The sequence below is a fragment of the Hippopotamus amphibius genome, chromosome 13 (genome assembly GCF_030028045.1).
Source record: "Hippopotamus amphibius kiboko isolate mHipAmp2 chromosome 13, mHipAmp2.hap2, whole genome shotgun sequence".
NCBI lineage: Eukaryota > Metazoa > Chordata > Mammalia > Artiodactyla > Hippopotamidae > Hippopotamus > Hippopotamus amphibius.
Genome location: NC_080198.1, coordinates 29,913,519 through 29,939,502, shown reverse-complemented (window position 1 = coordinate 29,939,502; position 25,984 = coordinate 29,913,519). Strand labels below are relative to the sequence as shown.

The window sequence follows — 25,984 nt, the reverse complement described above, 5'->3', positions numbered from 1 at the left end:
TTTGTGTGTTCCTCAGCTCACAGTTTGTTGAGCTTACTGGATCTATGGGTATATTCTTCAAATTCTGAAAAATTTCAACCATCGTTTCTATAAATCTTCTCCTGCTCAATCTCTTTTTGCTCTATAGTACTCTACACATATATTAGATTGATGGATATTGTTTCACAGGTCATTCAGACCATACTCTTTTTTTCTAGGCTTTTTCCCCCTTCTCTGTGCTTCAGTTTGAAGAGTTTCTATATTCTGACTTCAATTTTACTGATATTTCCCAGTGCTTAACATAGTGTTAAGTCTATCTAGTGAATCTTTTCATTTCAAAATTGTATTTTTCCAAATTTCTTTTCATAGTTTCCTTTTTTCCATTGGGGTTTCTTAATTTGTTCCCTCATTATGTTCAAAATTTCCTTTAAAACATCTAATATATTTATAATAGTTGTTTTAAAGCAAGAATTTTCATTCTGTGATTTTTCTCCTGGTTATAGATCACGTTTACCCAGTTCACCTATCTAGAAACCTTTTTTAAAAAAATTGTATGCTAGACACTATGCCTACTATGTTGCTGGGCTTTCAGATTTTGTTGTTTTTTTAAACGAGTCCTAAAGGTGTTCCAGGTGGAAGTTTATTTGCAGATCATCTTGATCTCTTTGATGTGAATTTTTATATTTGCTAGGTCAGGTCGAAAGTGACCTTTTCTCCAGGACTAGATAAGCTCTATTTCTAAGTAATACTGTCTTTCTGGAGTTTCTTCCGTATGTATTTAGCGATATCTCTTCAATCTGGCCAGAACTTGAATATCTCCCAGCTCTGTGTGTCACAGCTGCTAAGTAGGTATTCTTTCCCCAGGGGCTGGTCTTTGATTCCTTCATGGGGTCCTACTGTAACAATGCACAAAGGCTGAAGAGGGGCCTGACAGATTTTTAAAGCTCCTCTCAGATACACTAACCTACAAATTCCAGCTACCGCAGTCTCAGTCATTCTTAACTCTGATCTCTGTCTCTATTCAGCAAGACGCCATGCTCTGTCTGGGCTCCCATCTCTGCACTGCAGTCCAGAATGGGCCTTCAGAAAGCTTGAGAATATAGGACTCATCACACTTCTTTCTTTTTAAAGTATGTTGCCTGTTATCCAAATGGTTGAAAAGTCTTATTTCAAATATTTTTTCCAGTTTTCTATTTGTTTACAGTAGGAAGGACAGTTTGATACCAGATATTCTGTCATGGGCAGAAACAGATATCTAAGCAGTCAATTTAAGCTCCTACCAGACATTTCCCATGTTGGTAGCACATCTGCTTTGCCAATTCCCCGCCCTAGATTAACTCAGTGCCATTTTCTCCTTTTTTTTCACTGATTTAACTCCCGAAGTATCTCATATCTGTCCTCCTCTTCTACTTCCTTGCTACTGCACTAATTCAGGCTAATATGACTCACCCAGACTTTGCACAGACTTTTAATTGGTCTGTCTCTAGTTTTTTATTCTGACATTGTACTTATTTTCTAGGATACAGATAATATTCTGAAACTTCTCCATGTTAAAATTTAAAAAGAAACTCTAATGGACTAAAAATTCAAACTTCTCAACATGGCTTTCAAGGCCCTTCATGGTTTTATCTAGTCTTCTTTTCCAGCATTGTGATTCTGTACATTCCCATCATACAACCCAGTTAAGACATCAAACGTGACATGAACTTCCATGCTTTTATTTGTGTGTATTCACAATTTAGCACAAATATCTCCACTTATAACAAGCTCCAACTTGGCAAGACAAGTCTGATATTTTCCTTTAGCAGCATCTGTTTCCTAAGACTAGTCTGGTGTTAACCACACCCCATTGTCATTAATTGTTTATGTTTGCCTCCTGTGCCTGTTATAATCTCCTTCACGAGAAGATTGTGCATCACTCACCTTTGGATTCATATCATTTGGCACAGACCTTGGCCTACAGTAGGGGCTCAACAGATATTTGTTAAATGAAATAAACTACAAATTCAGACATTTATTATGATAACATATTCACAAGTTAATAAACATGGATTCAGGTCAAGAGAAAATAGTGAAATGATAATATCAACTAACACTGACTAAACACTTACTATGAGCTTGGCACTGTTCTTAGTAATAACTCATTTAATGCTAACAACTCCCCTATGAAGTAGGTTCTACAATTGTCATGACCTAACCAGTGAAGAAACTGAAGCACAGAGAGATAACTGACTTGCCCAAGGGCCCACAGACAGGAAATGACAACTAAATTTCAAACCCCTACAATCTAGCTCGAGGCCACACTTTAACAATATTCTGCCTGTTCAAGTGATTTGAAAACAGGGTGACCCTAAAGCTAGGTAATCACTCATTTTCCAGACAAATGTTTTTATGTAGTTGTTCCTGTTTCACGTAACCATTTAGGGTCAGCAGAGAAAAGCATGAAACTGCTCTTCTTTTCCCAAATCTCTTCAACACCTATATTAGATAGGTGAGCAGAGACAATGAAAAACAGGTATTAAATGGTATGTACATGAAAACATTTACAAACCCTCAATTAAGTACCATAAACACTATAGTGGATTCTAGGTTAGAATGATTTCATTCTAACCTAGAATGAGAGGTTCTCTATCATTCATGAGAGACATTCTCTAATTATATCTTAAATATACATCTAAAAAATCAGCCTCCTTCATTCTCTGTTCATTCATTGACGCTCAAGAAATTAAACACTGTTAAGAACTCCAAATTTCCAAATCACTGGCTCTATGGGAAAAAATGATCTCTGAGGGGAAATTTTAAAAACACTATCCCACACTTTCAGTTTGTAATAAAACCTATAACATATTCTGCCAGAGTTGTGGTTCAAGAAAGTACAACACCTAGAGAGTAATTCTATCTATTTAAATGACAAACACTGGGTTATTTGAGTGGTAAAGGTTACTGAAAGAATTTGGCACTGTAATTTATCATACGACTTTGTTATATCTCCAATGAAAGATTCATTCTCAGCAATATCTCATACCTGAACTTCCTATTCAAATGGAATTAAATTCACTGTACATTAATACATACTTTGGTGGCAAGACATTGATGTTCATCTGATACCATCACCAACTAATTGAAATTATATTAAAGAAGAAGTAAGATTGATTTCAGTGAGGCTTCACTAAGTGGCTACCCCCACTGTTTAATATTATGGTTATTAATTTTTAAAACTGCTCTTGTCATTGAAAACCTAAATTAAAAGTATAAATTGTTGTAATTTAAATGTTAAAATGAATCCATCATAATTAAGAATAACATGAAAAATAAAAATTTTTATTTGAAAGGTTAAACATTCTATGGTAACTAGAACAGTAAGTGGCCTCTAAATAAATATTCATGTTGGTGTGGCTATAAAAACATTAACTTTATTTGCTGCCTCTAGTTATTATGTGAAGGCTTTAGCTAGAGAACCAAGGCAAAATGGACCATTTGGCAATTATCCTCTAAATCAGGGGTTGCAAACTATATGCCTAGAGGGCGCAGGCAGGTCACTTAAATAAGAGAAGCAGGAAGGGTCTGACTGCACCCACATCCTTATGAGTGGAGAGGACCGAACGTCACAGGAGAGCTTAAAGCTCCATTAAAAGTGTGCAGTTGCCACTCAGCTCTAGCTGACTGCTTGCTGTGCAAGAAAGCAGACTCAATGTTAGTTTCTGATTTTTTTGAAAAAAGAGGTCAGAAGTTTTATGTGAAGTCTCCTGATTTACAAATGTTAGCTGAAGTGTTTTTAATAATACTGTATTTTGAGGTTTATCACCAAATATCCATGGCTCTTAAAAAGTAGAAAGAAGTGAAGAGTGCTTTGGCAAAAATCAGAGAACTGGGGCCAACATCACACCAACACCAGGGAGGACGCCAGGCAAGGAATTTGAATGGGTGGAGTGCTCTCTGCCACTTTGCTACACTCTGCAGAAATTTCCCTTAAGACTCAAACCAGCTTTAATTCAGTAAGGGCTTATTTGGAATAGACTATGTTAGCACCAGAAAGGAAAGACCCTCTGCTGCTGTAGCATCTCCTGGATTGGGAGGAAAATGAGGGGAAATGACAGCAAGTTTTAGAACAGAGTTTCTTAATATTTGCTTGAGTACTCCTGGAAATTTATGGAATAGGCAAGCATATTTAGAAAGTTTATAAAAGTTTTCCATGATAAACTCATTATTTTATCTCCCAAGTCAGGAGGCACATTAAGACCTATTAATTTGTTCAACAAACATTTATTGTGCCATGTACATAGGGACTAGGAAGCCAAATGAGACATGCTTACAGCCTAAAAGGGAAGACAGATAAGTTAACAGATGTTTAAAGTACAAGGTGAAGAAGTGTTATAAGAATTATTAATTTGTGAATGGTAATGATGAGCTGTACCCAAAATGTCTAATCAGCAGAAGGGAAATCATGGAGGGCTTCCTGGAAGAAGTAGCACCTAAAGAGGAAATAGGAGATATAATCTTTACCTAAAGCTTGGTCCATGCCAGGCATTGTTCTAAAAGCCTTTGTTTATTAACTCACGTAAATTCCCACAACAACCTTAATAGTATGCATACCTCATATTATCTGCATTTTATATATGAGGAAAATGAACACAGGAATTTGCACAGGGTCACATAACTAGTAAGTATCAGAACTCAGATGCCATGCTCTTAACTCCTACACATCATTAATGTGTTTATATTTCACAAAATATAGAATAATTAGGATATACTACAAGTAGTTATTATTTGATGATTTCACTGAGATGGGGAACACTATAGAAACAAACGCCTTGTCTTTGCTTAGGACAGCCTTGGATTACATGAGCAATTTTTCTAGATTCGATTACTTCAGAAGACAAGTTCTAGATATTTTGATTTTCAAAATTTAGCATGAGCTGATGTCACCTAAGATAGAGACCAGTTTGATTTTTTCACACTAGGATTTTTTTCCTTTTTAGACCAGTACATGGAATTTTCATGCCTGCATCTCCTTTCTTTTATATTCTCTGTTGAGCTGTCTCACTGGAGATGAGAAGATCAGGTAGATAGATGAACTAAAGCACACTGCCCCACAGGGCCTATTACAGCTATTTTCTTTTTAGTTAAAGTAGTACGTTTCTTATGTCATTAGATACCTGGCACTGCTAGCACATATTCCTCTTAAAGACTCATTTATTAAATAAGAAAGATTGGTCAATGACGTTTCCTACCTATCTCAGCAAGATATTTGTGTTTACTTTTAATAGACATTTTATTTTCTAATACTGTATTCCCACAAATGCCACTGGATGAAGGGTACACTGTGTGTGTGTATGTGTAGATTATAGCCATGTATAGAATGATCAGTTCAGATTTTAATGTGACATCCAGAAGCTTTAGAGTTAGTTAACTGACAAGGGTGACTGAACCCACAAAAGCAAGGTTATGACAAACCTGATTTATTAACCACATGCACAATAGTATTGGTCTCACATATGATTTAACTCTTGGAAACCAACTAACACTGAACTCTAAACCATCTTATATGAATAAGGAAATTATACCTGAATATAAGAGGATGAATATAATTTCATTTGTAAGGCACTATTGCACTTCCTTAATGTCTTAAATGATTTACCTTTAATAACTGAAGTATTTGCATTTAATCTTAGTGCATTTACGAATGTTTAGTACACAATGAATTAAAATAATTCTTCAGGGAAGTCCCTGGTGGTCCAGTGGTTAAGAATCTGCCTTCCAATGCAGGGGATGTGGGTTGAACCCGCAGTTGGGTAACTACGATCCCACATGCTGTGGGGCAAGTAAGCCCATGCACCACAACTACTGAGCACACGAGCCACAACTAGAGAGAAGCCTGTGCGCTGCAACAAAGAGCCCACGTGCCACAAAGAGGATCCTACATGCTGCAACTAAGATCCGATGCATGCAAAAATGAAATAAATAAACATTAAAAAAATAATTCTACTGCAAACAGAAACCATCGATTTATTCCACAATCCAGCTGCTATCTGTTACTGGGTTCAATAACCTCCAAGTTTTCCAGATGCAAAATCTCAAAGTTATCTTTGATTCCTCCCCTCTATTTATATCTACTCGAATATCAAGCCCAGTGGATCTGCCTACTGAAAGCAATGGTCAGGAAGCTCTCAGGTCTCCATCTTCCATTCACTCAGCCCACTGCCCTGACTCCTTCCTCATACACCGAAACTTGTCAGTGAAGTTACTAATGGCCTACCGACTGCCAAAACCCCAAATATTTTCACATCTTGACATTTTCTCTTATCAAAACTTCCTTGGTTTCTACCACACTTTATTTTATGCTTCACCTAACTTTCTCATTGTTGCCTTGTCTCCTTCACGGATTCTTCTTCCTTTGCCTGTTCCTTTTCTTGGATAGGCCCCTGCATTTCCTCCTCTAGCCTCTTTGGTTGTTGTTGTTGCCATTTTATGCTCTCTCTGTAGGCAATTTCATCCATTCTCATAACTTTAAGTGCCACTTGTATGTTGAAGAAGCCCAAATATTCAGCTCACACTCTCTCTAGGACTCTAACATATATGTACCCCCTAAATTCTCAACCTGAATGTCTCAGACTCTTTTATCAACATTTCCATCTTTCCTTTCTAACCCTGCTCTTTCTCCTGGATTTCTATATATTGATTCTGTCACTATTCATCCAAACTAGAAAGGCAACTGAGAGTCACCCTTGAACTTTTCCTTCTTCATTTTTAACATCTAGTTTATCTTCAATTAAAACTTTCAGTTATTTTTTTTTTCAGAAATTGGATCAAGATGGCAGAATAGGAGGACATGCGCTCACTCCTTCTTGCAAGAGCACTGGAATTACAACTAACTACTGAACAATCATCGACAGAAAGACACTGGAACTCACCAAAAAAGACACCCCACATCCAGAGACAAAGGAGAAGCCGCAATGAGACGGTAGGAGGGGCATAATTGCGTTACAATCAAATCCCATAAATGCTGGATGGGTGACTCACAAGCTGGAGAACAGTTATATTGCAGAAATCCACCCACTAAAGTGCGGGTTCTGAGCCCCACTTCAGGCTTCCCAACCTGGGAGTCCAGCAATGGGGGGAGGAATCCCCAGAGAATCAGACTTTGAAAGCCAGCAGTATTTGACTGCAGGACCTCCACAGGACTGGGGGAAACAGAGACTCCACTCCTGGAGGGCACACAAAAAAGTGTGCTCACCAGGACCCAGGGGGAAGGAGTAGTGACCCCATAGGAGACTGAATCAGACCTACCTGCTGGTGCTGGAGGGTTGCCGGCAGAGGTGGGGGACGGCTATGGCTCACTGAGGAGACGGGGCATTGGGGGCAGGAGTTCTGGGAAGTGCTCATTGGTGTGAGCCCTCCCAGAGTCTGCCATTAGCCCCACCAAAGAGCCTGTATGCTCCAGTGCTAGGCAGCCTCAGGCCAAACATCAAACAAGGTGGGAACACAGCCCCACCCGTTGGCAGACAAGCATATTAAAGTTTTACTCATCTTCTCCCACCAAAGTGGATTAAAGTCTTACTGAGCTCTGCCCACCCAGCCCTACTCACCATCAGACTCTCCCATCAGGAAGCACACACGAGCCTCCTAGATAGCTTCCTCCACAAGAGGGCAGACACCAGAATCAAGCAGTATCAGCAGTATTTCATCTCATGGAACTGGAAACCACAGCCACAGAAAGATAGAGAAAATGAAAAAGCAGAGGACTTTGTACCAGATGAAGGGACAAGATAAAACGCTAGAAAAACAACTAAATGAAGAGGAGATAGGCACCCTTCCAGAAAAAGAATTCAGAATAATGATAGTGAAGATGATCCAGGACTTTGAAAAAAGACAGGATGCAAAGATTGAAAAGTTTACCAAAGACCAAGAATTAAAGAGCAAACAAACATAGATATGCAACACAATACCTGAAATGAATAATACACTAGAGGGAACCAATAGCAGATTAACTGAGGCAGAAGAGCGAATAAGTGACCTGGAAGACAGAATGGGGATAATCACTGATGCGGAAAAGAATAAAGAAAAAAGAATGAAAACAACTGAAGACAGCCTAAGAGACCTCTGGGACAATGTTAAACCCACCAACATTCACATTATAGGGATCTCAGAAGGAGAAGAGAGAGAGAAAGGACCCGAGAAGATATTGGAAGAGATTATAGTTGAAAACTTCCCTAACATGGGAAAGGAAATAGCTACGGAAATCCAGGAAGCACAGAGAGTCCCAGGCAGGATAAACCCAAGGAGAAACACGCCAAGACATACAGTAGTCAGATGGACAAAAATTAAAGACAGAGAAAAGTTACTAAAAGCAACAAGGCAAAAATGACAAATAACATACAAGGGAACTCCCATAAAGTTAACAGCTGATTTCTCAGCAGAAACTCTGCAAGCCAGAAGGGAGTGGCACAATATATTTAAAGTGATGACAGAAAAGAACCTACAACCAAGAATACTCTACCCAGCAAGGATCTCATTCAGATTTGATGGAGAAATCAAAAGCTTTACAAACAAGCAAGAGCTAAGAGAATTCAGCACCACCAAACCAGCCCTACAACGAATGCGAAAGGAACTTTTCTAAGCGGGAAACATAAGAGAAGAGAAGGACCTACAAAAACAAACACAAAACAATTAAGAAAATGGTAATAGGAACATCCATATCAGTAATTACCTTGAATGTAAATGGACTAAATGCACCAACCAAGAGACACAGACTGGCTGAATGGATACAAAAACAAGACCCATATATATGCTGTCTCCAAGAGACCCACTTCAGACCTAGGGACACATACAGACTGAAAGTGAGGGGATGGAAAAAGATATTCCATGCAAATGGAAATCAAGAGAAAGCTGGAGTAGCAATACTCATATCAGATAAAATAGACTTTAGAATAAAAAATGTTACAAGAGACAAGAAAGGACATTACATAAAGATCGAGGGATCAATCCAAGAAGAAGAGATAAAAATTATAAATATATATGCACCCAATGTAGGAGCACCTCAATATGTAAGGCAAATGCTAACAACCATGAGAGAGGAAATCAACAGTAACACAATAATAGTGGGGGACTTTAACACCTCACTTACATCAATGGACAGATCATCCACACAGAAAATTAATAAGGAAACACAAGCTTTAAATGACACAATAAATCAGCTTGATTTAACAGATATCTACAGGATATTAAATCCAAAAACAGCAGATTACACATTCTTCTCAAGTGCACATGGAACATTCTCCAGGATAGATCACATTTTGGGTCATAAATCAAGCCTTGGTAAATTCAAGAAAATTGAAATCATATTAAGCATCTTTTCCGACCACAGCGCTATGAGATGAGAAATCAATGACTGGAAAAAAACTGTAAAAAACACAGACACATGGAGGCTAAACATATGCTACTAAATAACCAAGAGATCACTGAAGAAATCAAAGAGGAAATCAAAAAATACCTAGAGACAAATGACAATGAAAACACAACCATCCAAAACCTATGGGATGCAGCAAAGGCAGTTCTAACAGGGAAGTTTATAGCAAAACAATCCTACCTCAAGAAACAAGAAAACTCCCAAACAAACAATCAAATCTTACACCTAAAGACACTAGAGAAAGAAGAGCAAAAAAAACCCAAAGTTAGTAGAAGGAGAGAAATCATAGAGATCAGAGCAGAAATAAATGACATAGAAACAAAGAAAACAATAGCAAAAATCAATAAAACTAAAAGCTGGTTCTTTGAGAAGATAAATAAAATCAATAAACCTCTAGCAAGACTCATCAAGAAAAAGAGGGAGAAGACTCAAATCAATAAAATTAGAAAGGAAACAGGAGAAGTTACAACCGACACTGCAGAAATAAAAAGCACCATAAGAGACTACTACAAGCAACTATATGCCAAAAAAATGGACAACCTGGATGAAATGGACAGATTCTTAGAAAAGTATAACCTTCCAAGACTGAATCTGGAAGACATAGAAAATATGAACAGACCAATCACAAGTAATGAAATTGAAAGTGTGATTAAAAATCTCCCAACAAACAAAAGTCCAGGACCAGATGGATTCACAGGTGAATTTTATCAAACATTTAGAGAAGAGCTAACACCCATCCTTCTCAAACTCTTCCAAAACATTGCAGAGGAAGGAACACTCCCAAACTCATTTTATGAAGCCACCATCACCCTGATACCAAAACCAGACAAAGATACTACAAAAGAAGAAAACTACAGACCAATATCACTGATGAATGTAGGTGCAAAACTCCTCACCAAAACACTAGCAAACAGAATCCAACAACACATTAAAAGGATCATATACTATGATCAAGTGGGGTTTATCCCTGGAATGCAAGGATTCTTCAATATATGCAAATCAATCAATGTGGTACACCATATTAACAAACTGAAGGATAAAAACCACATGATCATCTCAATAGATGCAGATAAAGCTTTTGACAAAATTCAACACCCATTTATGATAAAAACTTGCCAGAAGGTGGGTATACAGAGAACCTACCTCAACATAATAAAGGCCATATACGACAAACCCACAGCCAACATCATTCTCAATGGTGAAAAACTGGAAACATTCCCTCCAAGATCAGGAACAAAACAAGGATATCCACTCTCGCCACTACTATTCCACACAGTTTTGGAAGTCCTTGCCATAGCAATCCGAAAAGAAAAAGAAATCAAAGGAATCCAAATTGGAAATGAAGAACTATAACTGTCACTGTTTGCAGATGACATGATATTATATATAGAAAATCCTAAAGATGCCACCAGAAAACTACTGGAGCTAATCAATGAATTTGGTAAAGTTGCAGGATACAAAATTAACACACAGAAATCTGTTGCATTTCTATACACTTACAATGAAAGATCAGAAAGAGAGATTAAGGAAACAATCCCATTCACCATTGCAACAAAAAGAATAAAATACCTAGGAATAAACCTAACCAAGGAGGTAAAGACCTGTACTCAGAAAACTATAAGACACTAATGAAAGAAATCAAAGAAGGGCTTCCTAGGTAGTGCAGTGGTTAAGAATCCGCTTGCCAATGCAGGGGACACGGTTTCAAGCCCTGCTCCAGGAAGATCCTACATGCCGCGGAGCAACTAAGCCCGTGCGCCACAACTATTCAGCCTGCGCTTTAGAGCCTGTGAGCCACAACTATCGAGCCCATGTGCTGCAATTACTGAAGCCCACGCGCCTATAGCCCGTGCTCCGCAATGAGAAGCCATGGCAATGAGGAGCCCGCGCACCACAACGAAGAGTGGCCCCCACTCACCGCAACTAAAAGAAAGCCCGCGCACAGCAAAAAAGACCCAACACAGCCAATAAAATAAATAAATAAATAAATAAATAAATAAATTTATTAAAAAAAAAAGAAATCAAAGAAGACACAAACAGATGGAAGGACATACCATGTTCTTGGATTGGAAGAATCAACATTGTGAAAATGACTATGCTACCCAAAGCAATTTACCGATTCAATGCAATCCCGATCAAATTACCAATGGCATTTTTCACAGAACTAGAACAAGAAATTTTACGATTTGTATGGAAACGCAAAAGACCCTGAATAGCCAAAGCAATCTTGAGAAGGAAAGATGGAGTTGGTGGAATCAGGCTTCCTGACTTCAGGCTATACTATAAGGCTACAGTGATCAAGACAGTATGGTACTGGCACAAAAACAGAAATATAGATCAATGGAACAGGATAGAAAGCCCAGAGATAAACTACGGTCAACTAATCTATGCCAAAGGAGGCAAGGATATACAATGGAGAAAAGGCAGCCTCTTCAAGAAGTGGTGCTGGGAAAATTGGTCAGCTACATGTAAAAGAATGAGATGAGAACACTCTCTAACACCATACACAAAAATAAACTCCAAATGAATTAAAGACCTAAATATAAGGCCAGACACTATAAAACTGCTAGAGGAAAACATAGGAAGAACACTCCTGGACGTAAATAACAGCAAGATCTTTTTTGATCCACCCCCTAGAGTAATGGAAATAAAAACAAAAATAAATAAGTGGGACCTAATGAAACGTCAAAGCTTCTGCACAGCAAAGGAAACTATAAGCAAGACGAAAAGACAACCCTCAGGATGGGAGAAAATATTTGCAAACGAATCAACAGACAAAGGATTAATCTCCAAAATATATAACCAGTTCATCCAGCTCAATATCAAAAAAACAAACAACCCAATCAAAAAATGGGCAGAAGACCTAAATAGGCATTTCTCCAAAGAAGACATACAGATGGCCAAGAGGCACATGAAAAGCTGCTCAACATCACTAATTATTAGAGAAATGCAAGTCAAAATGACAATGAGGTATCATCTCACACCGGTCAGAATGGGCATCATCAGAAAATCGACAAACAGTCAATGCTGGAGAGCATGTGGAGAAAAGGGAATGCTCTTGTACTGTTGGTGGGAATGTAAATTAATACAGCCACTATGGAGAACAGTATGGAGGTTCCTCGCAAAACTAAAAATAGAGTTGCCATATGACCTAGCAATCCCACTGCTGGGCATATACCTAGAGAACACCATAATTCAGAAAGACACATGAACCCCAATGTTCACTGCAGTGCTATTTACAATAGCCAGGACATGGAAGCAACCTAAATGTCCATCAACAGATGAATGGATAAAAAAGATGTGGTACATATATAAAATGGAATATTACTCAGCTGTAAAAAGCAAGGAAACTGGGACATTGCTAGAGATATGGATGGACTTGGAGACTGTCATACAGACTGAAATGAGTCAGAAAAGGAAAAACAAATACTGTATATTAACACATATATGCAGACTATAGAAAAATGGTAGAAATCAACCGGTTTGCAAGGCGGAAATAGAGACACAGATGTAGAGAACAAACATATGGACACCAAGTGGGGAAAGCAGGGAGGGTTGGGGGGGAATGAATTGGGAGATTGGGATACCAAATTGTACGCTCTAAATATATGCAGTTTATTGTATGTTAACTGTATCTGAATAAAAGTTCTAAAAACAAAAACAAAAACAAAAACTTTCAGTTATTTTTCAACTCTGTTTCTTCATCTCCATCCTGATTTCTATTTTCCAACTTTAGCACCTCATCTCTCTTACCTAGATCATTCATCTGCTCATCCATCCACTTACATAATTATTGAGTGCCTAGGAGGAGCCATGTACTGCTATCATTGGGGATACAGAGTGACAAAATGATACAAAACCCCTGCTCTCATGGAGCTTACCTTCTTGTGATAATTGCACTGACTTTCTAATTCGTCCTGCTGGCTTCCTGACTTATCCTTCCCACCCATCCTCCAAAGCAATATCCTATCTAAAATGCAAATCAGACCATGCACCCCTGCTGCAAGCCTTTCAATAGCTCCCTGACACCTAGGAGATAAAAGTCCAGACTCCCTGGCTATAAATACTGATACAAGGCCCACCAGGAGGCCTCTCCAGCCTTACTACTTCCCTACTATTCTGGGGTCTCTTCAGCAACACTGGATTATTGGATTTACCTACACCTCTCTTGCAGCTACTCTTTTTGTTTTTTTTCTTTAAGAAGTTTTATTGAGATACAACTGACACACAATAAACTTTCTTGCAGCTACTCTTAACGCTACTCCTTCTGTTCTAGGAATACCACCCCCACTTGAACTGGTTAATGCCTTCTCATCTTTCAAGGTCCAGCTCAGGCATCTCCTTCTTCAGAAGCCCTTCTCTGACCACTCTCCTGGTGCTCCATATTTCATTGTGGGTCCTGCTCCCACACCACCTACCACATGATATGGAAAAGGTCTGTTTAAATATGTCTTAGCTCATTAGACCATAAGCTTCTGATGTTATCTCACATCCATTCCTCTATTGCTATTGCCCTAGACCTCATTAACTCTAATCTAGAGTACTGTAAATGTTCTCCTCATCTCCATTTTCTAGCCTGTCCAAGCCATTCCAAATGTCACTACCAGATTAATCTTCCCAAAGCATAGAACTGACTGTATGTTCCTCTCCAGACCAAAAGCTTTAATGGCTTCCTTTTCTCTGATAAAGTGGCTCCCAAAGAGTAGAATACGTGCTGTTTGTGAAATGGTTTTAGACGGTACATGGGCATGGCATTAAATGACTACAGATCAGAGAATAAAAATCTCCCTCTATCAGTTTTTTTTCAATCCTAATTATACCCAAGAAAAAGCTTGAACACGTATCTAACTCTGATAAACTCTTGTTAATAAAGAGCACACCTCAGGACAGAACCCTAAACAGGAAAGAGTACTTAGCTAGACTTTAAAATACTGTTTTGTTTTCAGTATGTTTATTGCTATGGTTACTTTTTTTTAAAGAACTTTTATTGAGATACAGTTAACACAATAAACTGCATATATTTAGAGTGTACAATTTGGTATTCTTTTTCTTATTAGTAATGTATATACAGCAATCCCAATCTCCCAATTCATTCATGGTTACTTTTTATTTCTAGAAAGTCATACTGGTTTTCCACTTATAAGTGTGACATAAAGTTTTTTTTAAAAAATAAATTTATTTAACTCAAAAAAAAAGTTAAGTTGGTTTAAAGGAGAGTATTACGTACATACTGGAACATGGAGTACACACAGGGTAAACTCATGAGAGTAGTATTGAAGTGACTGACGTTTGAAAAAGACTAGTCAGTTGTATCAGACCCAAACTTATTAGCTTGTAACCTACTGCTTACCTACGTATACATTATGCTGTTTAGGTCTCAGAGGTTACACAAATCTCCCAATCTATATCATGCTCTTGGATTATAGAACTGAGGTTTCCTTAAGGCTACGTAAAAAAATCTGGCAATGATGAATCATTCTCTGTTCTCCAAATATGTACCACTTTCCAGCCTCTCTGCTTCTACTCATGCTGTTCCTTCTGCTTGGAATGCTCATTTTTTTTCCATTTCTACCTGTTGAAATTCTACAGTCCTTCAAAGTCCATGCCAAGTGAATCTCCTTCATGCCTTTCCTTGTCCTGCAGTCAGATGGATTTCTTTCCCTTTCACCATACTAATAGCACTTTCTCTCTACTGTGCTTCCTATCACAGTTTGGTGATATTCTAGATATTCAAACAGTTATATTCTCCCACCTAGTAGATCTTAAGCTCTTTCACTGGAGGGAAAAGAAGAGTATATATTTATATTCATTTTTAATACCACCATGAAACTTAACAAAATGCCTCATACACAGAGTAGGCCCAGAATTAATATTTGCTGAAATAAATTTAATATTTTAAGCAATATTCATGTGACACTTACAATTTTACGCTTGATCATGAAGAGTGGGATTTTTGCATGAAGAGGGGTTGAGGACAGTTCTTTATGGACTGTTGATAAATACAATCTTCTTTTTATGTTCCTTAAATCAGTAATTCTGAAAAAAAGAGAGAGGAGAGAAGAGAAAAAGATTTCCATCCACATAATAACCACTTCTTTGGATAATCATCAAAATGATATAATTTATCAAACAGACCTTTTCCAACAGGGAGATCAAACACAGAATTTAAAACCGCCTTTTTCTTTGAAGAAGTAATAAAATTTCTTCCTTAAATTCAAAGTGCTCACAAGCCTGAGTGTATAAACTCACTTAATATGCTAATTTATTTCAGTACTCTATATTACCAGTTTTCCAGCCTATGAAAAAATTCAATTTGTATGAACTGAGAAACTGCTAGCCTTTAATAACCATGCTTGTTCCAGCTCCTTAAGCTTGTGTTATCTTGGGACATACTGTCACCTACTAAATAGGAAAACATTATGGGTTTCTTTCCCTAAAAATGCACCTGTCATTTTATATAGGCTCCTAGTCCGCTTAGAGCGAGACACAAAACACTGACTGTCGGTTTCACTTTCCAAGCACATATCTTCAAACCAGAATTATAATACACAAGTTTATTGCTCACTCCTCAGGTCAACCCGCAGTGATACCAAGGACACTGAATTTGAACATCTTTAATAGATTTAGACCACAGTCATGATCACAAAGATTAGGCTTGCTTCAAATTGATAGAGGCTCATTTTTATGTTCTGCTTCCTTTAGGTCTCAGAGGTTAACAGAGCAGACTTAAAATCTCCAAACCTGTCTCAGGCTGCTATATTGAAGAATTGATGCTTCCTTAAAAACTGTCTTTTTATTGGAGAATAGTGATATTTCCCCCATTTTTAAGCAACTTTGTCTAGGTGTACTAACTGCTAATTTTATACAATTAGCAATTCCTCAAGGAGAAAACATTTCATTCAAATATACTGCTACCAATATTTATAGTGTAATTAACTATAGTGTAAATCAACACAGCCTTTGCCAGAGCTCTTCCTTACCTCCCCTTCCCACTTTTCTAATCTCATTACATCTTCCCTCTAAAATACTATACATATTTTTTTTCTGTAGAAAAACTGTCATTGAACAATGTTAAGAATAAGTACAGTAAACATTAGGTGATCTCAGAATATGCCCCAGATCTAAAACTTCTACCCTACCTGCACTAAACCATACCATAAATTCATTCAAAAAGCAATAAAGCCTTTCAATCCATGGTCAGAGGTAAAGTTTAAAATGCAAAAGTGTTAACACACTGAAGTTTTACACTTACGTGCATTAGGGTTGGCCAAAAAGTTCGTTTGAGTTTTTCCATAAGACATTACAGAAAAACCCGAACGAACTTTTTGGGCAATCCCAATATAAGTAAATGTGGAATATTTGCCCTAGGGTAGAGTCTTCAAAGTGGGATAAGCACATGGGTGAGGAGAAAAATATTAGAATCATCTTTCATACCACCCTTTTAAAATGTATTTGTGTATGTTTCATTACATATATAGTAGTACAGCAACATATTTATATATATTTAAAATAAACAAATGTACCCATGTGGTTAGTGTGCTCAAACATTTTACCAACAGGATTCAGGATCAAATATGTTTGGAAGACATTGCCAAAATGGATGCTATTAAGTCTCTTTTGTAAGAAGTTCTGATCAAGAAATAAAAGGAAAGACTATATAGAGATTCTGGAAAGAAAAAGAGAACAAAAAATTCCCTTGCATCAAAGAAAATGTTGAAACGCATCAACCAAAAACATATTTGAGACACAATTTTATTAAGGTTTGCTTTGCTTGTAGGGATAAGACTATGTCATCCTTATTTGAACTGATAAGGACCAAACTCCAAACAGGAACATCTGAGTATAGTCCCACTTTATCAACATATGCAACAATAGGAACATTCATTCATTCATTCACTCACATATTCCACAAATACTCCCTGAGCCAAGCAACATCCTGGGAATATATCAGGGAATACAATAGTGAAAAAGTCAAGGTCTCCACCCTCCTGGAGCTTCTATTCTAGTGGAAAGGCAGGTGAAAAAAAGTAGAGAGACAAAATAAGTGCAAGTTATCCTACATGCAATGAGGAAAACAAAAAAGAGACTGAACTAGAAAATACCAAGAAATGAACTACTTCAGAAGATAAAGCCAGCAGGGCTAGGACTTAATAGGTAAGGGAGGGACATGAGGTAGAAAGGAGAGGTAAGAGCCAAATCATACACAGCTTTTATGCTAAGGTAAGGGGTGTATCAATTTATTGTGCACAATAGGAAGCTGTAAGAGGGTCAACATTCTACTATGCGTGAGGAATGGATATCATAAAAATAAACAGATATGGTCTCCTTTATTTACTTATTGGGGTAAGATTTGTGTAATTGAAATGTACAGATTTTAGTGTTCAATCTCACATATTTTAATAAATGTGTATGCCCATGTAATCAGCACTCCAAAAAAATCAGAAAACATTTCCATTACCCTAGAAAAGTTCCCTCCTGGTCCCTTTTAGTCGATCCTCACTCCTGATTTTTGTCACCATGGATGAGTTTTGTCTGTTCTTGAACTTCTTACAAATGGAATGATGCAGAATATACTCTTCTGTGACTGGCTTCTTTCACTTAACATGAAGTGTTTGAGAGTCATCTGTGTTGTAGTATGAGTCTGTAGTTCTTTTTTAGATTGCTGAGTCTTGTATGGCAATACAACAATTTATTTATTCATTCTCCTGTTGATGAACATTTGTTTCCAGTACTGCTTTCTTATGAATAAAGCCTGTGTGATTTGAAGAGTCTTCTTGTGGACATGTTTTTCATTCTCTTGATAAGTAGGAATGGGATTTTTAGGTCAGTAGGGAAGATATACATGTAACTTTATAGAAACAGTTCTCCAAAGTGACTGCAGCGGTTCCACATCCTCACCAAGTTTTGGTGCCATCAGACTTTAATGTTAGCTAATTTTAGTGGGTATGAAATGGATATCATTGTGATTTTATTTGCATTTCTCTTATGAATAATGTCATTGAATACTTTTATATGTGTTTACTGATATTTCTTATGAAATATCTGTTAAGTCTTTTACTCAATTTTGTTGGTTGTTTTCTTATTATAAGTGTAAACGTTCTTTACATATTTTAGATACATGTCCTTCGTCAGTGTCTTCTTGCCTGTTAATGGCATCTTCTAAAAACTTTTTATTTGGAAATAATCTCTAAGTTAGAGAAAAGTACCAAGAACAGCACACAGAAGACTCATATAGACTTTACTTAGATTAGCATAGTGCTTAATGATGATTTTTAATTAGCAGGTTTTAAATTTTCATGATGTCCAGTTTATCATTATTTATAGTGGTGCTTCCTGTCTTAAAAATTCCTTGCCTAGCCCAAAGTTGCAAAAGTACTTTCCTATGTTTCTTTCCAGATCTTTATAGCTTTAGTTTTTACATTTAGTCTATGATCTATTTCATATGAAGTTCTTTGTATTGTGTGAGGTACTGGGTATGGTTCTTTTCTTTCTGTATGTTTATAGAGTTGTCCCAGCACCATTTATTAAAGACTCTCCTTTACTCACTGAAATGCCTTGGTACTTTGTTGAAACTCAATTGACTATAAATGTGTTTGTGTGTTTCTATTTCTGGATTATTGATCCGTTTCATATATCCATCCTTACAGCAATGTCACTCTGCTTTGATTACTATAGATTCACAGTAAGTCCTAAAACTAGGTAAAGAAACTCTTCAATTTGGTTTTGTTCAAGGTTTGTTTGGCTCTTGCTTTTCCACATAGATTTCAGGATCCACTTATCATTTTCTGTTAAAAAAAGCTGTTGAGAATTTAACTTGGATTGTGTTGAATCTATAGATCAATTTAAGAAGAACTATAATGAGTCTTTCAATCTACTTACGTGATATATGTCTCCATTTATTTAGGCCTTGTTTAATTTGTTTCACAATGTTTTATAGTTTTCATTTTAGAAGTCTTGTATGTTTTGTTAAATTTATTCCTAACTATTTTGTTTTTTGACATGACTGAAAATGAATTTTAAAAATTTCATTTACCAGTTGAATGCTACTAATATATAGAAATACTACAGATTTTTATATACAGACCTTGTTTCCTGTGACCTTACTTAACTCACTCGTGAGTTCAAGTAGGTGTTTGGTAGATTTCTGAGAATTTTTTACATACACAATCATGTCTTCAGTAAATAAAGACTTTCACTTTTGCTTTTTTCAATTTTTATACCTTTTATTTATTTTTTCTTGCATTACTGTCCTGGCTAGAACTTCCAGCATATACTGAACAAAAGTGATGAGAGTGGAAAAAATCTTGTCTTGTTCTTGATCATAGGGGGAAAGTGTTCACTATGTTTCTATTAAATATGATGTTAGATGTAGGTTTCTTTTATAAGATAGAGGAAGTTCTCTTCTATTTCTAGTTTTTCGAGACTTTTCTTAATCATGAAAAGGTATAGAATTTTGTCAAATGCTTTTTTTAATAGTGTTTTGTTACATTTTTTTTCAGCTCTTTATTGGCGTATAATTCCTTTACACTGTTGTGCCAGTTTCTGCTGTGCAACAAAGTGAATCAGCTGTATTTATACATATGTCCCCACATCCCCTCCCTCTTGAGCCTCCCTCCCACTTTCGCTATCCCACCCCTCTAGGTCATCACCCATCATCAAGCTGATTTCCCTGTGTTAAGCATCAGCTTCCCACTAGCTATCTATTTTACATTTGGTAGTGTATATCTGTTAATGCTACTCTCTCACTGCATCTAGCTTCCCTATCCCCATCACCCCTGCCACGTCCTCAAGTCCGTAATCTAGGTCTGTGTCTTTATTCCTGCCCTGCCACTAGCTTCATCAGTACCATTTTTCTAGATTCCATATACATGCGTCAGCTTACGGTATTTGTTTTTCTCTTTCTGACTCACTTCATTCTGTATGACAGACTCTACGTCCATCCACCTCACAACAAATAACTCAATTTCGGTCCTTTTTACGGCTCAGTAAAATTCCATTGTATATATGTGCCACATCTTCTTTATCCATTCATCTGTTGATGGGCATTTAGGTTGCTTCCATGTCTTGACTATTGTAAATAGTGCTGCAATAAACATTATGGTACATGTATCTTTTTGAATTATGGTTTTATCAGGGTATATGCCCAATAGCGGAATGCCTGGGTCATATGTTATTTCTATTTTTAGTTTTTTAAGGAAGCTCCATTACTGTTTTCCACAGTGGCTGTACCAAATTACCTTCCCACCAATAGTGCAGGAGGGTTCCCTTTTCTCCACATCCTCTCCAACATTTATTGTTTCTAGATTTTTTGATGATGGCCATTCTTACCGGTGTAAGGTGATACCTCATTGCGGCTCTGATTTGCATTTCTCTAATGATTAGTGATGTTGAGCATATTTTCATGTGTTTGTTAGCCATCTGTATGTCTTCTTTGGAGAATTGTCTATTTAGGTCATCTGACCATTTGTGGATTGGGTTGTTTGCTTTTTTGATGTTGAGCTGCATGAGCAGCTTGTATATTTTGGAAATTAATCCTTTGTCCATTGCTTTGTTGGCGAATATTTTCCCCCATCCTGAGGGTTGTCTTCTTGTCTTGTTTATGGTTTCTTTTGCTGTGCGAAAGCTTTGAAGTTTCATTAGGTCTCATATGTTTATTTTTGTTTTTATTTCCATTATTCTAGGAGGTGGGTCAAAAGGATCTTGCTTTGATGTATATCATAGAGTGTTCTATGTTTTCCTCTATGAGTTTTATAGTGTCTGGCCTTACATGTAGGTCTTTAATCCATTTTGAATTTTTGTGTATGGTGTTAGGAAGTATTCTAATTTCATTCTTTTACATGCAGCTGTCCAATTTTCCCAGCACCACTTACTGAAGAGGCTGTCTTTTTTCCATTGTATATTCTTGCCTCCTTTGTCAAAGATAAGCTGCCCATATGTGCATGGGTTTATCTTTGGGCTCTCTATACTGTTCCATTGACCTATATTTCTTTTTTTGCACCAGTACCATAGTGTCTTGATCCCTGTAGCCCTGTAGCATAGCCTGAAGTCAGGAAGCCTGATTCCTCCGGCTCTGTCTTTCCTTCTCAAGATTGCTTCACTATTTGGGGTCTTTTGCAATTCCATGCAAATTGTAAAATTTCTTGTTCTAGTTCTGTGAAAAATGCCGTTGGTAATTTGATAGGGATTACACTGAATCTGTAGATTGCTTTGGGTAGTATAGTCATTTTCACAAGGTTGATTCTTCCAATCCAAGAACATGGTATGTTTCTACATCTGTTTGTATCGTCTTTGATTTCTTTCACCAGTGTCTTATAGTTTTCTGCATACAGGTTTTTGCCTCCTTAGGAAGGTTTATTCCTAGGTATTTTATTCTTTTTGTTGCAATGGTAAATGGTAGTGTTTCCTTAATTTCTCTTTCTGCCTTTTCGTTGTTAGTGTATAGGAATGGAAGAGATTTCTGTGCATTACTTTTGTATCCTGCTACTTTACTAAATTCAGCGATTAGTGCTAGCAGTTTTCTGGTAGAGTCTTCAGGGTTTTCTATGTATAATATCATGTCATCTGCAAAGAGTGACAGTTTTACTACTTCTTTTCCAATTTGGATTCCTTTTATTTTGTTTTCTTCTCTGACTGCTGTGGCTAACACTTCCAAAACTATGTTGAATAACAGTGGTGAGAGTGGGCACCCTTGTCTTGTTCCTGTTCTTAGAGGGAATGCTTTCCGTTTTGCACCACTGAGAATAATGTTGGCTGTTGGTTTGTCACATATGGCCTTTATTATGTTGAAATAGTTTCCCTCTATGCCCACTTCCAGGAGAGTTTTTATCATAATGGATGCTGAATTTTGTCGAAAGCTTTTTCTGCATCTATTGAGATTATCATACGATTTTTATCCTTCAATTTGTTAATATGATGTATTACATTGATTGATTTGTGTATATTTGCATATACTCTAGAATCCTTGCAGTCCAGGGATACACCCCACTTGATCATGGTGTATGATCTTTTTAATGTGCTGTTGCATTCTGTTTGCTAGTATTTTGTTGAGGATTTTTGCATCTATATTCATCAGTGATATTGGTCTGTAATTTTTGTGTGTGTGACATCTTTGGTTTTGGTATCAGGATGATGGTGGCCTCACAGAATGAGTTTGGGAGTGTTCCTCCTTCTGCTATATTTTGGAAGAGTTTGAGAAGGATAGGTGTTAGCTCTTCTCTAAATGTTTCATAGAATTTGCCTGTGAAGCCATCTGGCTCTGGGCTTTTGTATGTTAGGAGATTATTAATCACTATTTCAATTTCAGTGTTTGTGACTGGTCTGTTCATATATTCTATTTCTTCTTGGTTCAGTCTTGAAGGTTGTACTTTTCTAAGAATTTTCCATTTCTTCCAGGTTGTGCAATTCATTGTCTCTCATGATCCTTTGTATTTCTGTGGTGTCAGTTGTTATTTCTCCTCTTTCATTTTTAATTCTGTTGATTTGCATCTTCTCCCCTTTATTCCTGAGGAGTCTGGCTAATGGTTTATCAATTTTGTTTATCTTCTCAAAGAACCAGCTTTTAGTTTTATTGATCCTTTTGTTTCCTTCATTTCCTTTTCGTTTATTTCTGATCTGCTCTTTACGATTTCTTTCCTTCTGCTCACTTTGGGGTTTTTTTTTTTCTTCTTTCTCTAATTGTTTTATGTATAAGTTGTCAACTGCTTTTTTTCTGCATTGACTGAGATGATCCTATTATTTTTCTCCTTTATTCTGTTCATATGTTGAATTATACTGATTGATTTTCAAATGTGAAACCAACTTCGTATTATGGGTGTAAATTTCAATTGCGCTAGCATTTTTGTTGAGGATTTTTACACCTATGTTCATGAGGGATACTGGTGTGTAATTCTCTTCTAATATATATGTCAGGTTTTGATAACAGAATTTAATCCCATAAAGTGATTTGGGAAGTGTTTCCTCCCCCACTGTCTTAAAATTTGCTTAAAATGCTGTTAAATATTCTTTACATATTAATAGAATTAAGTCTGAAGTTTTCTTTGGGAAGATTATGGTTACACATTCAACTTAACAGATTTATAGGGCTATTCACATTTCCAATTTTTCTTGTTTCAGTTTTGAGAAATTGTGATTTCCATTTGAGGCTCTTGAGTTTACTGGCATAAATTCCCTTTATGTAGGATCAGTAGGATCTGTAGTGGCATCCTCTCTCTCATTCTTGACACTGGTAATTTGTGACTTCTCTCTTTTTTAATTAATTAGTTCTGCTAAGGTTTACCAAGTTCATCTTTTCAAAGAAAAATTTTTGGCTTTGAAAATCTTATCTATTTTTTGTTTTCAATTTTACTGATTCCTGATTTTATTTTTATTACTTATTTCCTTCTACTTATTTTGGGTTTAATTTGTTCTTTTCTCCCTGTAGCTTCCTAGGATATCATTATATCCTAGGAAGTTATATCATTAATTTTAAACCTTCCTCTCTACTCACACAAGCATTTAAAACTATAAGCTTTCCACTAAGCATTATGTTAGCTGCATCCCACAAAATTCTCATAATGTTGTATTTTAATCTTTATTCAATTTGAAATATTTTCTAATTTCCCATATGACTTTTTCTTTGAATTTTGGATTAATTAGAAGTGTGTTATTCAATTCCCAAACAGTGCAGTTTTTTCTATATATTGCACTGCTATTGATTTTTAATTTAATTCCATTGTGGTCAGAAAACATACTTGGTAAAGTTTGCTTTTTATTAAAACAAAGTAATAAGATATTGTATGACCCAGCATATGACTGGTGATGGTCTATATGCACTTGATTTTTTTGATGCCAACATTTTAAAACTTTAAATCATTAAAAACTATTTTCCCTTAAGTCTAGTCAACACTGATCTATCATCTACTGCTCTTTAGCACGTTTCTTCATATTTCTCGGCAATTTTGGCACCAAGTCACATTTTTCCTCTTCTGTCATAATTCTGGGTGATTTTACATAAAGAGAGCAAGTATTAATCTAAACCAAAACCTCTTGCACAATGACAACCAGTAATTCTTTTTTTAATTAATTAATTAATTTCTTTATTTTATTGGCTGTGTTTGATCTTTTTTTTTTTTGCTGTGCGTGGGCTTTTCTTTTTAGTTGCAGTGAGTGGGGGCTACTCTTCGTTCTGGTGTGCTGGCTCCTCACTGTTGTGGCTTCTTTTGTTGCGGAGCACAGGCTCTAGGCATGTGGGCTTCAGTAGCTGCAGCACATGGGATCACTAGTTGTGGCGCACAGGCTTACTTCTCCGCCGCATGTGGGATCTTCCTGGAGCAGGGATCGAACCCGTGTCCCCTGCATTGGCAGGTGGATTCTCAACCACTGTGCCACCTAGGAAGCCCTGACATTTGATTTCTATTTTATTTTAGCAACTTAGATGAACAGTCCTACTCTGTATCCTTTCATCACTAGGAAATATTCAACTCTGAAGTCTTCTGTTCAAATTTTCCACCTGATTCATTAATTCATTCAACTAACATTCAGTCAGTGCCTTAGTGGCACAATACAAGGTACCAGAGACATGGAAGTAGCAAAGACATAGAAATCATACTGTTGTGTGGGTGTTGGGGAAAATAACTATTTTTAAGTAGCTGTTTTTAGCACATTCCATAGACATTCTCTTATTAAGGCTCACATCACTCCTTCACTGCAGGTAGTGTATTCATCCTCCATTTTGTAGATGAGGAAAATACACTGTAGAAACTAAGACAGCTTCTAGTCAACAGATATATAGCCAGTAAGTAGCAGAGACAGGTATTAAAACTTGTCTCTTTAAAATCCACTGCCATTTCTTTTCTCTTCTTTTTTTTAAGCACTTTTTAATGAGATACAGTTAACATACAATAAACTGCATATATTTAGAGTGTACTATTTGGTATCCCAATCTCCCAATTCATTTCACCCCAACCCTCCCTGCTTTCCCCACTTGGTGTCCATATGTTTGTTCTCTACATCTAGGTCTCTGTTTCTGCCTTGCAAACAGGTTGATTTATACCATTTTTCTATAGTCCACATATATGTGTTAATATACGATATTTGTTTTTCTCTTTCTGACTCACTTCACTCTGTATGACAGTCTCTAGGTCCATCCATGTCTCTAAAAATGTCCCAGTATCATTGCTTTTTACAGCTGAGTAATATTCCACTTTATATATGTACCACATCTTTTTTATCCATTCATCTGTTGATGGACATTTAGGCTGCTTCCATGTCCTGGCTATTGTAAATAGTGCTGCAATGAACATTGGGGTGCATGTGTCTTTTTGAGTTATGGTGTTCTCTGGGTATATGCCCAGGGGTGGGACTGCTGGGTCATACAGTAGTTCTATTTTTAGTTTTGCAATGAACCTCCATCCTGTTCTCCATAGTGGCTGTATTAATTTACACTCCCACCAAGAGTGCAAGAGCATTCCCTTTTCTCCACATGCTCTCCAGCATTGACTGTTTGTCGATTTTCTGATGATGCCCAGTCTAACTTGTGTGGGGTGATACCTCATTGTAGTTTTGATTTGCATTTCTCTAGTAATTAGTGATGTTGAGCAGCTTTTCATGTGCCTCTTGGCC

The 25,984-nt window shown here is 36.8% G+C and overlaps 1 protein-coding gene across 22 annotated transcripts in view; it reads right to left on the bottom strand.

The window, feature by feature from the left end:
- CFAP20DC (CFAP20 domain containing) overlaps positions 1–25,984 on the bottom strand; it is a 269,629-nt gene that overhangs the window by 158,259 nt on the left and 85,386 nt on the right. For all 22 annotated transcript variants that reach the window (XR_009048710.1, XR_009048711.1, XR_009048712.1 and 19 more), the window contains one exon: positions 15,307–15,421. Coding sequence is in view for 18 of the 22 variants with exons in the window: in XM_057704976.1 (XP_057560959.1) it covers positions 15,307–15,421 (115 nt within the window). In the remaining 4 variants the exon portion in view is untranslated. The remainder of the gene's footprint in view (positions 1–15,306; positions 15,422–25,984) is intronic.